This window comes from Bradysia coprophila, assembly GCF_014529535.1.
Source record: "Bradysia coprophila strain Holo2 chromosome X unlocalized genomic scaffold, BU_Bcop_v1 contig_12, whole genome shotgun sequence".
Taxonomy (NCBI): domain Eukaryota; kingdom Metazoa; phylum Arthropoda; class Insecta; order Diptera; family Sciaridae; genus Bradysia; species Bradysia coprophila.
In genome coordinates, this window is record NW_023503293.1 from 1,690,079 (window position 1) to 1,705,947 (window position 15,869).

Here is a 15,869-nt window from a genome sequence, read left to right on the forward strand (position 1 = left end):
AAACAAAATGAGTACGAAAATAGAATTAATTTTCACTTCAATTTTATAATTATTGTTGAGACGCAAAAAAAGAAAGTATTTTTTCATTCGGTTCTAAGATTCGAATTTATAACAGGAGAAGAGGAAAGTAGTCAGTTATTCTTAAACGTTTTTTTTCCGTAAATTTTATTTTAGACTTTAATTCACATTTTAATTTTGGAAAGTATTCGGAAGACTATCTTGAATTATTGTCGTTTTTTCTTTGTATACACGCACAAGAAAATTATTTTTAATAGCGAACAGCCAGATGGTTGGAGATAATTTTGACGTAGTAGCTTATTTTAGTGTCTAACAATGTTAATATAACCTAATTATTCGTATCATCGAAAATATTGCAAAATTTACTCTCTGAAAATAACATTTAGGTCAGGGCCAATTTAAATGAAAGTGTACGTCGACTTTAATTGAGTCATACCAATTGTAAAGAATGAAAATTAAACGCTTCGTTTCAACGGAAAAATATAGTTATTTGTTTACCGAAGGGAGAAAATTGAAAACTCCAACAAGATCGATGTTTCGCTCGAGTTGGAATTTCCATTTTCTTCCAGCAGAGGTGAACACAAAATTATGATATTTCTTAGTTTTCTCCTCAAAACAAAAAAAACATCAATTCTCCCAACGCACTTCAAGCAAAAGTGGCACTTTTGCTTGAAATGCGCTGATTCACCATATCATTTTTGAAAACATAAACAAAGTGACAGTTCAAGTGGGAAATAGTTATTTTTATCACCGAGTGATAAATGCTTTTTTTTCGTGTGCCTAAAAATCATTTATACAGTTGGATACAACGTATCTGAATTTAAGAAAACTTCTATTTACTCCCCGTGGAAAAGAAAGTGCTAACTAGAAATGTCATTCGACGAATAGTCAACAAAACATAATTTTCTAATGGTCTGAGGAGAGAAAAGAAAGTAGATCACACCGCAAATATGAAATAGTTATTTGTTCACAGAGAGAAGAAAAAAAGTTGGAATTTTCATTTCGATGGTGTTGTTGGTGCTTGGTGGTCAGAGCATAGCGACGAATGATGAAACTTGTGTGAAATTTGTCAATCGAGGCGTAGCCGAGGTATTTTACTCAAAAATTTGAGGTAAAGTTAAGTCATGTTTGGTCTGGTTTTGACATATTTTCAATTTTCATTGGACCTAATACGTCATCAATGAAAGTGTAAAACAGGTATGATCTATTGTCCGCCCGGAGGACATAAAAATTTGATTTTCGTACTTAAACGCACTCATTTTCATATTATTTTGACATAAAATGTGAGTGCATTTAAGACGAATTCGGCGATTGACCATATCTGTTCTCTACTTTCATTGGTCAATATACACTTTCATAAAAATGGTGGCAATGGTAAGAAATTTTGTTTAGAAATCTATAAAGCTCTGTTAAAGCTTACAATATTGTAAGCTTTTCATGGACAATATAGGTACGACAAGTGTCCGTTTCACGAGTTAAAAATTTGAAGAAAAAAAAACATTTCGTTTTTTATTACACTTCCAGTTTTAAGCAAATTCTCCCAACGAAGGTACTAGAAATGCAAATTCAACTATTACAAGCGGAGTGCTCAAACTGAAAGACCAAATGTATAACAATGATAGTGCAAAGTAATTAATTTCAAGATAACAAAACGTAAAACAAATATAGCTGTCATAAATAACAGAAAAAGTGTTAAGATAAAATTGCTTACTCAATTTTTATTTGTAGTTCTACGTTTGAATGTACCTTGTATTGATATTGTAGTGTAGTGTAATATACACAACATATGACAATGACGTTAAATTTGCTAACGACAATGAAACGTTGAGAATTTGGATTTCATATATAAAAAAATTAACAGTGAATCGCCTGTTGACAGTGAATCGAAGCTGGTTTTTTTTTGGACGATCCAAATTTTCAATCGATATTTGCTAGGCAAGGTTTGTGAAGTTAAGTTTATAAGATGCTCCGATGGTAGTTTAGCTCGAGGTACCTACTTATTTTCTCTCCTCATTTCGGTATCAAAAAATTAGTTTTTTCTACGGATCTTGCAAATGTTTTACCGTCTGCTTCAAAATCTATTATTGTTAACAACCATGTTAATATTAATACCCGCAGTACTCTGTACGGGACTAAGTTTAAGATTAAATGAATAAATTTCTTTATGAATAATTTATTGCAGTTTGTTGATTTAGTTATACGGTAACAAGAATGAAATAAACACAGACGCTAATTAATTTATTGCACGGATCGTGAGTACATTGATTTTATAAACAAAGTCATTGGATGTATGAGGTGAACTCATTAATGAAACAAAGTCGCCCGCGCGTGCGAATATCAACTTATAGAATATTCGCACGCACCTGCGAATAGCATGTTACAGACTATTTGCCCGCGAAATGTTTTGTTTTTAAATTTTGAAAGCCTAATGTTTATTTAATATGAGATACTTTGTAAGGGAAGCCACTTTATTATACTTTCTATATTTACACAATATGTCAAAAAGAGACAATTCAAGCGAATTTCAATAAGCAAGTTAAACCAATATTTTTTCAGTGTTCATTCTTCAGTTCCTTAGTGTTTTTGGTTCGATCCTACTAAATTCATCTTTCTACGAATTGAATAAATAAGGTAGTTAGTTCGCTCCTAATTAACTCATCTTTCTACGAATTTCACTGAACTCATCCTTCTCCGAAATTCGGAGTCCGAATTGTATAATTGGTTCGATCCAACTGAATTAATCTTTGTACAAATTGCATGTGCATTCATTGTGCAAACAGCCAAAGTATTAGATAGTATATATGTTTCTCGCGTGCGAATAGTCCTTAAGATGCTATTCGCACGCGCGGGCGAATAGTCTATACGATGTTAATCGCACGAGGGAGAGGGCGATTGGCAACGGTATGTACAACTACATAATATTTCAACTTTTTGCTGAACGTTTTTGTTATGAATGCAACATTTATTGTTTATCTTCTCAATACAATTGCAATTGAACCTTTCATAAACAGCTAATCATCTGTTATCGAAAGCGATGACAAAAATAGGTGTTGACCTTCGGTTAATTTAATTTTAAATGGTATGTTAAAACGAATGAATTTTGTATCAAACAGAAAAAAAAAAACAAACAATAATTGTATGACAGTTAAATAAAAAACTGTCCACACTTTTTCAGCAGTCTTCAATCAGCTGGTAAATTAACATGTCTGTGATTTATACGGTACGAGTAGTATAATTGCACACGCAAGCCAGCTGATCGAAAACCGCTGAAACGAATTCGATAATTTTTGTTTTATAAATCGGAAACCGTCGCATCATTCCTTTTAAATTAAAATAAACAAGCTTACCCAAGCGTCCACTTTCAGTTGACAATAGGAATTAATGTACGTCAGACTTACCTAGAAGAAAAATGAAATAATTAATCTTATTTGTTAGGAATGTGTTCAATATGTGCTAGGTCTGTAGTATGAACAATTTAAGTAAAAATATTGATAAAATTGATGGATCAACGATACAAATTGTATCGTAACTCTTTCTTATCATTAACATAACCAACTTGGTCAGGGCGGGTCAGGTCACTAGACTGTTCCTTTTTGAATGTAAATCTGGTTTTCTGCTCATTCAAATAAAGAGTTCGCTTGATATTGTGTTTTTCATAGACTAAATGGATCATATGGGAATAAAATGGGATTCTCATTGACAAAGAATTAATATTAATAGAGAGTTTACTCGCCCTATTACGATCATAAGTGCGATTCTTCATATACCGCTGTTTTTTTAGAATTATTATTTAAAAAAAAAGTTATCTATTAACCCTTTGTAGACAACAATGAAATTGTGGAAACTTCTTCATTTTTGTAAAATCATTCATAGTACGAATATAAATGAATGTTTCGAACCACAATCACGCAAAATTCTTTGTCTTATCACACGAAAATCAAATCCCAGGTTTGTAACCTACAATGTTACCTGAATCTACATTAATTAAACGACAGTGCAACACACACATACAGTGGTTGAATGTTCATTTTAATTACGTCTGACATTCCGGGTAAAAACGCTTATCATTCTTTTTCAAATATTAAAGAAAAATTATCGAAACCGAGAAGAAAATAAACGAAGCGAAACAGCAAGCCTCATCTACTTAAATCCATCTACCGTTGATATTATTCATTCAAGATATCGTTTTTTCTCTCCCAATTACAAAGAAATCAAAAATAATAAAACGAGTGATAGACGATATTCTGAAATATCTAATTCAGTTCAGATGTACCGAAAAGTTTTCTTCACTTATAATTGAATAGAACTTGTTTGACTTACCGTATACCAACAATTCAAAAGAAAACCAGGAACTACCAAATTTGGAAGAAGTTCATGTCCATTTCTGGTATGAATGGAATATGTTATTACACTCTATTTGTTACAATATGTATAATATATAATACTAACATAGCTTGTGGTATACATTTTTGTTAAGGTCGAATCAGTGGTGGAGTTTACGGCTTCAATGGAATTATTATTTTGCGAGTTATGTGACTTAAGCAGTTTTTTGTCGTAAATATTTCTGTTTACAGTAAAAAAATGTAAATGAAATATCTGCACAAATTCTTTCTATTCAATCTTGGAATTGAAAGATCATCAAAACGAAGCAGTGCAAAATTTCATCATCGTTTAATGCGCAGAAAATGTAAATTGTTGGATCGTGATCGGTAGAAGGTAGTACATTAGGGTGTATCGAAAACGTCAAGCCAGGCTTCTGGACCCATCTTGGACCAGCAAATTCCATAGAAAATCAGTTGGTTAGCCCAAGACTTTTTTTAATTTTCGGGTTTTCTGAAGTGAGGGTGCGATGGTTGTTCTGACTTCAAAAATAATCGCCTTAATTGCGCCTCAGAATTAGAATTTTAAGTGAAAGCGTCACTATATGAGAATGGGACGATTTAACGCTGCGTTAGATAGACCTTGGCACGTTCCATTTTGAATTTATAGCGCACTTACGGCGTAAGTTGTTATCAAAATGGTTCTAGTAGAATATTTAGGGTCTCTACTAACTATAATATCCCAAAGACTTTCTCAAATTTCTGACTTTAAATAGAATTTTGTCGAGAATTTCGAGTTTTTTAAAAAACGATTTTGAAATATGTCTTGCAATAGCTCGTTGTGAAGACATTTTGATATCCACCACCAAAATGTAGTTTAGGAAAAATTGTATTGTTCTCGAGCTATTGCCAATAAACCATAACAAAACTGAGCTTCTTAATGCCAGGTCTCCGGTAAAGTAATTGGTTTTTCATTTGGACTTATATTTGCCGATTGATAAAACTTTCAAAATCATGAGGTGATCAATATGTAAGTAGTTATTTGTTAACCTAGGGATGAAAATAGGAAATTCCGATAAGAGCGAAAACAAACTGACAGTTTTGGTCGAGAAAATGCATACTTTATCCCCTAGAGGGAGAAAATAGAAATTTTCTCTCGCAAAATTGTCATTTGACAAAATGTCAACAAAACGACATTTTCTAATAGCCTTTTGATGGGCCTACTCGTAATGTTACCAGGAACACTAATTTACAAAAGTTGATCGAGCGATTGGTTGGTTGTACAATTGTAATATACATAAAATCTGACTTGGGACGATACCAATGAGAGTTTGAACTTCATTATTATTGCTACATCCATTTACGTTTATAGCAAATAAAAGCAGAGATGGGAGAACCAAACAAATAATCTTGAAATACGTCTACATCCAAAATGAACGATTCAACAAAATAAAACATTTTCCTTTAGTTAAATATGCGTTCGTAGGTGTACAACGATAAAATCGCTATGGGAGTCGAATAACATTTGAACTTTCGTCGTCGGTACAAGTTCCAATTTGCGAACACATAGAGAGAAATATGCGGAAGATATCATTTCACCAGCACTGACCGATTTATCCGATTTAAGAAAATGGTATTTCACAGAATGAGCTATACACAATTTTCTTGTTACGGTTTTTTTTTATCCTCTTGTTCTTTTTGCGTTTTGAGTTCACGATATTGCTGATAGACATGATGGAGCTTACATATGCGTTACGTTGAAGATTGAAGCTGGTGGTTAATATAGTAGTGTTCCCATATACGTAATGTTAATATTGTGCATCGATATCGAACAAGGAGAGAGAAAAAACCTCTTCATATGAGAAATCAGTTATTATTTAATGTACATCGTTCCGTATACACGCTTTACGTTGAAGAATGTCTATAAATCGGTTAGAGAAATCCACAACGCACTTCGATAATTTCGTTAACGAAATCAAAACCACTTCTCTGGAAATAGAAAAACCACATACCTCAGACTAAGACGAACCAACAGCGTTAATTCAACACCAACGTGCATTTCTTTTATTTATGAATCAATCAACAGTTACTGTTTCGCCAAGAAATTTTCAATGTAATAGGATGCGCATAATTGCAGATTTTACTTAATATAGACACTAGACACAATACGGCAGTATCGGCAGTATACAAATTTTGCTGAAAAACATTATTTCGATAAAGGTTCGGGCCCCAAACTTCGATCATTTATTAACTCTGTCATCAGTTACATATCGCCTTCAAATCGATAACCTTTGTTTTGTCTCTCTGGCACTCGGTTTTTATTTCTAGTTGAAATAATTTGATAATACTAAAGAGGCTGTTCCATTGTACTAGTGAGCCAGTACCTTTAGAATAAAACAGAAAGTAGCAAAAATTACTAAGGATCCCGTGTAGCGGCCTCAACTGTAGGACAAATGAACTTACATTCCTAGCGCCCAGCCCTAACTGAAGATCTACTTCAAATGTTTTTCCTTAACGACATATGAATCGTATATAGCCCCCAGTACTTCGTGCGAGGTTTTACAATTACAATTAAGCTTAAATTAATTAAATCTATTTCTTCCCTTATGTTGCGAAGTGTAAGTACAGTTTTTACGTCGCGCTACTAATGCAAACGGTAATCTTTTCATAAAACAACAATTGTATTCATCCCAAGTATTTATGAGTTTGACTTCCTATAGAGTTTCACCTTCTCCACATGCTGTCAACATGCCGCTGCACTAACCCGTACGTGTGGAATGTAAGAAATCTAAAAAGAGACTCCTATGTGATGGAAGACATGTCACGAATGTCTATTCTTTTTTCTAAATATTTCTCGATCGCCCCTTAGCCTCATGACAACCCAAGTCTCACTTCTTTAATCATCCTAGTAACTTTCAAAAAAAAAAGAACACGAAAAATAGTTCGAGGATCTATCAATATTATCTAATAGCCGGAGGAAGACGACACCTAATAGAGTTGCATTTTTATCACAAAATCCATGGTAATGGTTGGTTACATTTCATTTTAATGATTCTGTCCAAGGAATTTTGAGGGCAATGTCACCATCAGTAAACTTCCAAATAACACAACAGTGTTCGCATAATTTAAGACATAATTACTGTTGCCGGGCTTCAAGAAATTTTCCAAACGTCAAATGCGATTAGCTCTCCCTTACGCCCTCAAATTCCATAAATTAGAAACGAATGTAATCCTGTTTCGAAGATCTTATTTCAACTGACGAGAAAATTATGTATTTTAATTTATTATCCAATCGATAATTCGTATATATATTTTAACACACACAATCCAACCACTATTAATATGATGTGAGAGAATTTCCAATCAATTTCCTTTAAAAAATATAAAATATTATTCAGTCACATATAGAGTGTTTACATAAAATGTGCGTGGGAATATTTTCTTCCATCTAAATGAGGCTAACATTTCTTTTATTTATACGTGCGATTCTACAGTACCTATACTATTCAACTATTGTAGCAAGACACACGATATTATTATAGTATATAGCAACATAATAACAATGTTCTTAAAAATCGAAAAGACTTTATATAAATAATTATATTGACATCAACATCAACAGTTAATATCGCGATAGCAGTTTGTAGAGAATTTAACGCTGAACACCGGTACTGTATGTAAGTAGGTGTTTGTTTGTTGTCACTCCATTCTTTTGAACGTAATGTAGGCTTTGTTATGAGACAATGGTACCGGATTGACACAACAACACTCATTAGTGAAGAGTGAAGATCGGCAAAAGAGCAAAATCTCAATTAAGGAAACAAATCCCAAACTGTATTGCAGTGTAGCAGAAGCGAAATGGCTCATTTTAGAGCAAGTACTGCAACTGCATTTCATGTCCACGTGTCAAGTCATTGCTCATTACAAACCATGTCCACAGGTCGTTCACTCATATTATGGAACATATTCACTATGTTCGGTTCAGTTAATCTGGTTATTTATTTACCAAGGGGAGAAATTAGGAAATTCCAACAAAAGCGAAAGTTTTCGAGCAGAGCGAAGACCCCGAAGAAAAAAAAACAAATTTGTTCCGTCTTGTTTGTCTCATTGGAAAACCAAGAGTTGAGAAAATGAAAATTTTCTCACCTGAAATGTCATCAGAGAGAGCGTCAACAAAACGCCATCTTCTCACCGCATTTGAGTGAAGAAAATGAGGTTATTCACGCCGCACGGATGAAAATTCATTTTACTATATCTGAACACTTATCACACACAGGTGGTATGATATTGTTGGTTGCAGTTGTAGCTTCGTATAAGCTAGGACTGGAAATCCAAAACTAACAAAAAAATTGCTTAGAACTAGCATCGAATCAAACATCCTATTTCTCATATATAAAATCGCGGTAGCATTGTGCTAACTTAATTTGTATGAGAAATTTTGACAACAGTGTCGAGGGGTACTACAATTTAGCTTGCTAGCTATTAACGTACAGTTTAAAGTTTCTATACAGAAGCATTTAATGTACGAAATACCCATGCGTACGCGATAAGCAACTTTATGCTGCTGCATATACATTTTCTGTTCATTTTTAAATTATACTTTCGTGACTCCATAAAATGGTTGAAAAAAAATCTGTAATTTTCAGGTAGGTAGATAAATGGTAAAAAATCAAAACCCTAATCTTAATGTGGTAGTTAGAAGTTCTTTATGTTCTTTAACCTACCGACACACCCCTGATTAAATCGCATAAAATTCAATTAGGAGAATTAAGAGAAGATACCAAATTTATTCGATAAAACTTTTTTATGAATTTCCAACAGTAATTTAGTGCGTTTTTTTGGATCAATTCGAGAAATGTTTGACGATATCTTATTTTTACTTAACGAAAACTTACCATATATTCACACCGTACAGTGGCGTATCCTGGTTCTTGGTCACTAGATTCATCAAAGCTCGATGAATCGGATATCGGATTGAACGGTTTTCTTCTAATTTGCACCCGGTTCGAAATATCTTTACTGCTATCGCTGTCCACATTGTCTAATGTGGTTAATGGCAAGGCATTATGATTAATATCCAGTGTTGTATCAATCTTTACGTTTTCAGGTACTAGAGTAGTAGATTTTAATGCATCGACATCGTCTTTCGTCGGTGCTGAATTAACTTGAATTATGGTTGAATTTGGCCGATGAACATCAACAGTAACGTTACTGGTAATGGGTACAGAACTACATCTAACATTATCAGGTTCATCGATGTCGTCATCGCCATCGTAAAGACTCTCATCGGAGTCGTCGATAATCAGACTCCGTTTGTTTCGTTTTCGATCAAGCGAACGACTTCGTCGCTTCTTCAACTTTTTACCATACGGTTCCAGTTTTTGTGTTAGCGATCCGTTTTGCTTTGTGATAGCATCGCCGTTTTGCTTAGATGCTATCGATCCATTTTTTAGTATTGTTGTACTATCTGCTAATTGTGACGATTTATCGTTTTCGATGTCGTATTGTTGTAATTGTGGGTGAGCTACAAAATTATAGACCACAGGAAAGGTTGCTTTCACGCCTCCTCTTTGCCATTGTTGGAAGAGTATGTAGCTCGTATCAGTATATCGAATTTTCGGCTGTAAAATTAAGTTTTAATCGAAATTGAGTTTCTGCTGCTATTTTTTCGGTTCATTACTGCCATTTCGTTTGGTTTCGCATTTGAAAAACTTACAGACCCAGAAAATTCTCAATCAAAGACTAAAGTATTGTTTTAGTTGGGTACAAAAAGCTATGTGAGAAATTTTGAACCCTACTCAAGTAGTGGCTAAACGTCGTCTGTTCGAAAGGTGTTTTGCCTCGGGAAAGCTTATAATAAAATTGATTTCTCTTTCGAGTGAGGAAATATCGCACTTAATCCCTCATTTCAGACACACATTAGACAAAATGTTTTACCTAACGTAATATGACTTATGAATAGGAGCTTGGAGTTAGGAATAATACATTACTGTACCAGTGAAGGAATTTGACATCTCGTTTCCAGATATGTAAAAGTGTCCAAGGGCTTCGGCCCGAGGTACCTTTACTCATCGTGATACGAAATATAAGATTATTTCCCGAGTATAGTATGACGTTTTCCTTTACGTAGGAGGGAAAGCCTTTTCACTTGGGTGAAAAAGGCCACTTGGCCTTCAACTATTACAAAATCCAATATGGTGTTTATGTTCATTGTTCAATGAAGTCCTGTAACACTTCTGTTTTCCATTCTCAGATTACAAAAAAAGTCGAGAAACAAAAATTACACGCAGTTACAGACTAAAAACAGACGGTAAAGATAACTATCAAATTTAAACGTTATTTACCTGAAATTTTTTAATCACGTTAATTTCGATAAAGTGCTAAAGGGAATCTTATTTTTATGAGGTGTCAGATTACACTCTCCGGAAATGACTTGAAACGCATACAACGTTTTTTTTCTCCTTCTGCTCAGTTCACTATGTTCTTAAAACGATGATTTTTTGTTTAATTAAATATCTCCAAAAACAATGTTTATTTAAAGAAGAAATTCATATATGGTTTATGTTTATGCTATAGTTGTGAAGACGTGTACACACTAGAGCTGTGCGGGTCGCCCAAACATGTCGGGCCATCCGAGTTTTTAAAGGGAGCACAAGGTCTCAATTGAAGGAATTGGACTTTATTAGATTTTTCGATCAATGAGAAGTAACCAGCAAACGTAGCATGAGGGAAATTTTAGTTGAATTAATTTTTCATTGAATGACGCTCAGTGCAAACACTTAACTAGAACAGTTGTGTTCTCAAAGTCTTTTTGAATCTTTTTCTGATGGTATTTTGTATTTTCTTGTGATACAGTCAAAGGCAGTCAATTTTCAGCATAAATTTGCTTCAGCTGTTTTTCAGCTGATCCACACACACAATCAAAACTGGTTTTCCTAGTTCATACGGTTGAAGCTGCTACACGCACGCGCATGATAGTGGTAAAACCGTATAAAGACGTATAAACGGTTGTGATTGCTCTTTTTGATAGCCTCAAACATAAATTCGTTGTCATTGATCGTTGCATAAGAATGGAAATAGAATCATAAGAATTGAAATCGAATCATAAATGAGATTCCGCCCGGGTAGGACTGTCGGATTTCAAAAAAAAAACTCGACCCGCACAGCTCTACTGTACAGGTACAGTTCAAAAAGAGAGCAGAAATTGAGTACATGCATTCAACTTTAATATTAAAGTCACATTTTAAAGACTATTCAATAGTGTTTTTCTGTAATTATTAAGTGACGGTAGGGGTGTCTGTCTATATCTGTGCACCGTTTACACATTAACAGTTTCCTCCTTCAATAGTGTCAGCGAGAGGCTAGGTTTTTCAGATGTTCGAAACATAAAATGCTATGAATTCCTGAAAGTTATGACTTTTCCAGAATTACTAGTCACTGAGCCATTCCAAATAGTTATCGATATCACATTCAGACTACGATACTTTCTTAAAGGGTTTCATTTACCATAAAATTTTGAGAAAGAACAACTGGACCGATTGCATTTCTGAACGTAAATATTTTCTTCATCTCGCATTCTTGGAATTTTTGTTTTGTTTTGTTTTAAATGTTTTCTAATACTTTGATTATTAACAGTTTAATGCATCGACATACTGCTGAGCCGCGTCCTGCTTCAGTAAATGGTTATTGACCGTTGAGCGTCTATTTGTGTCTAATTTATAAGAGAACACCGACATCTTGTGACAAAAAGAATCTGATCATTAATCGAATTGAACTATATTCCTGCTTCATTACTAGTAATCTAGTATGTTCGCGTCAAGGGTCAGACATCATCTATTCTATCATCGAGTATTTTGGAGTATTTCGAGGCACACATCACATGCATGTAATGCCAACTTTCCGTATGGGTCAGTGAATAACTATTGAGAAAAAGCAAATAACATTGATCGCTTTCACAGGAAGCACTGGAAACATGTTTGCCTTATACAGTGGTGTCAAAAAGTTTACGAACATACAAACAATCGAACAATAGATATTCGTACAATAGTGGTCGGTGCACTAGTTCTATTGTTTGTCATATAGTTCGAGTGCTCGGCGACCACACAAGTAAACACCTCATCTATGCGCATCTATAAACACGATGTACGGTATAAAATATTGTAAATGTGGCGCGAATGGTTTAGTGTTCGCTGTCAAACTTGATATACCTGTTTCAAAATCAAGATCTTTTCAAAATCGATCAATTCTACTTGCTTCTCCTTTAATTATCTAAAGCATCATAAAAACGTTAATAAAATTAACAAATTTGTCGACAGTTCTTTTATTTGTTTTTGTGTCAGAAATTCAGGGTCGAAAAGTCAATTCAAAGTCGCGATAAGTGAATGAGCAGTGCTATTCTGCCAAAAAAAAAGAAAATTAAATCTTATCTGAACTAACGTTTGTGTATAATACACGCCTAAATTCAATATTGTACCGAACAAATTGGAGAATATACAAAAAAAAAAACAATTTTAGCTTAAAAAGTGACATTGACTTGATGACCCTGTTGACAAATAAACTGATAATTTTTTAGGATTTTTTTTTCTAAATGCAAACGCTGTTGAGAAGATGTGATGCGAGCCGAACTAGTGACAATGTTTACTGTAAATATGATCGAAGTCCTGTCTTAGCTTTAAAGTGTCGTCCGAATGTAACTACTCAAATACTACTCGAATCTATTTTGTAATGGTTAAGTGCATCTGAAGAATCTTATTTTCTAACCAAGAGAATAACATGATTGAAAGGTATACATTTTTCAGGTTTGAAAACCGATTTTTATCAAAACGCTAATAGACTTGCGATGAAAGATTGATTCTCTCATCATAAATGAGACAAAAAAAAACGTGTTCCATTCGTTTGTACATTTTTGAACGGCGAGAATCGTGTTGAAGTATCTAAGCCTCATAATATAATACCGCAAATAATATATGCTCGTCTAAGAAATGGTTGATGGTGATGGCGATATGCACGATGTATTAATAAGGCTCTAATAGAAAAGAAAAAGAAACCTCAATTTGATTAAGTCTTTTGCTTGTTTTCCAACTCTTTGCGAAAGAAACGTAATGGAATATATATTCGAAGAAGCAATTCAAACGAAACAGTTTGGAAGATCAATGAGACATATGTTTTATTACAAAACAACAAGGGTATACATTATATTAAAATGCTAGTCTCGTTAAAAACATATTTCATTTATTAATAGATCTTTCAGAAATATGAAAGTATAATTAATAACATGAATAACGTTATGTATACAGATATGCGTAAATGATAACAACCATATAATATTCCAAAAAAAAGATATGAATGGAAAACGGGGCTATAAAAATTGAAAAATCATCGATCTATAAAGCAGACCGCAGATTTTAAAATTGATTCAATGTTTTTGGAATACAATGAGACGCATGTTGCTACTTAATTAAAAAAAAAAAAACTTCAAATATTGATTCATGTTCAGCAATTTGTTAATGACGAATAAAATTCAAAATAACTACTGTGCCGGGCGTTGATGGCTGAATAATTTTGAAAAATGGAATCGTGATGGAGATTCGGTGGTACAGATACAGAAAAGGCGAAAGCATTTTTATTTCAAAAGAAAATTAACTGGAAGTGTGTACAACAGTTTGTCGAAATTAATATTTAAAATTGTGTATGCGCCGTACGATTTTAAAAGCAATTTGCTTCTACAAAAAAGAAGTCTTAGCGGGTGCGTTTATGAGATGGTACGCTGACAATGTATACGACATTGATGCGTATGTTATTGTATTTTTGGGGATATCTTTTTGAAAAATTGAGAAAAGTGTGCAGTTTGCCGAGATTTACATAAACTATTCAATTTTCTTTCGAATTTTAGCTACTAGCTACTTATATGAACACAGTACTGTGACGTATTAAGGTTACGAAGGCACTAGAGTTACGGATCTTACGAAACTAACGTCGCCGCGTCTTAAAACAACAATCTATTGAGGCACCACTTGTTTGACACGCTTTTCTACACTTGTATCGAAATGAATGACATTTGTGCTAGTTGCGTGTCAGTTGTATTTATAAGTTTTAATTATTCTGATGTGTTTCTATTGCAGTTGTCGATCGCAATAAGTATTAGGGTGGATAGATTTAAAAATTTTGATTTATATCCAAAAATCAAATAGTGTTCCATGACCGTCAGAGCTCCCTGATCCCTTTTTAAATTTTATATTTACAACAATGTGATTTTTGGATAAAAATTTAAATTTTTAAATCGAATACGTAGCGCCTGCCAATAGCCAAATTATTACTAAAGATGCTATTGGCAGGGGCCTGCCAATATCATCTCCCTTATACAAAATGCTACTGGCAGGCGAACTTTCCTGCGAATAGTGTTTTCCCTTTTGCGGAGGCTATTGGCACTTCCTCTTTTACACATGCTATTGGCAGGCGCCTACCAATAGCATTTTTCCTTATACAAAGACTCTTTGCAGGTGAAATGACCTGCCAATAGCATCTACGAATCGAATAAGTATAGTGTGCACTCAGGCGAATTTGTATTGATTTTAGAATTCGTGAAGACAGTCGTTGCGACTGAAAGAAAAACGCACATTAGCATCTAGTGTAATCGGGAATACGATATTTTTATTGTTTAAATCAGCTAAAATCGGTTAAAACCGTTTTTAACAATAGAAATATCATATTCCCAACTGACACTAGATGCTAGTGTGTGTTGGCCTGAAGCGGTACATTGCCGGGCTGTCATCCCACTTAGTGCTTTCCTTTGATACTCTGACACTTGTGCCAGGCCACTGTTGTGGACAAGTTTTTCGATAAGATGAGGCCCTGGCAAGGGATCTTGGAAGATTTTTGTAGCACACGTCATTAGGACTATACGGTGCACTGCAATACTAATTTCTTGGATGGTGTAAACTTTCCTTGGAAATAGGCGAGACAGAGTTTATTTCCTTCATTGAATTGTGGAAATGTCACCTTCAACAACATAAACATTCAATGAGTATGGTTTATGGTCACCTGAACGATACCCAACTGAGTCAGATTGATTGTGTATTCGTCTAAGACTCGATTAATTGTGCATGCCTCTAAGACGAAGCACAATTGACTAGACTAATATTGTGCAATGCATAATATGCATGCTCCTACGATTAGGATTAGGGTAAGTGGTTGGACACAGGATCCCAGCTCATTGGTCTCTAATGGTCCTATTCTGCAACCCACAGAAGTTCAATATCTATCAGTACTGTTTATGTACCCGAGAATATGTCTCGGATGTATGCGTGCTATGGAACTGGTACAGAGTAGTAAAGATTCTGAGAAGTTTCAACCCCGGTTCATTATAAACGCATTCACAAAGTATTACAGTTCTAAAATAGTATTATTTTCATAGCGTAGGTCACTTTAGGCGCTCATTTCGCTCACAGGCTATATTGTAGAAAAAACAATTAAAAGCCGTCTAAGACCTAGAAGCTACATTCGTTTCGAAAGTGGTTCGGTTTGTTTAGCGAC

General features: G+C 34.2%; 1 protein-coding gene across 13 annotated transcripts in view; it reads right to left on the reverse strand.

Annotated features, from left to right (window-relative positions):
- LOC119067561 (tensin-2) overlaps positions 1-15,869 on the reverse strand; it is a 158,140-nt gene that overhangs the window by 78,584 nt on the left and 63,687 nt on the right. For 2 of the 13 annotated variants that reach the window (XM_037170634.1, XM_037170633.1), the window contains exon 2: positions 9,233-9,958. The exons of the other annotated variants lie outside the window; for them this stretch is intronic. In XM_037170634.1, coding sequence (XP_037026529.1) covers positions 9,233-9,958 — 726 coding nt within the window. The remainder of the gene's footprint in view (positions 1-9,232; positions 9,959-15,869) is intronic. 13 annotated transcript variants of the gene reach the window in all.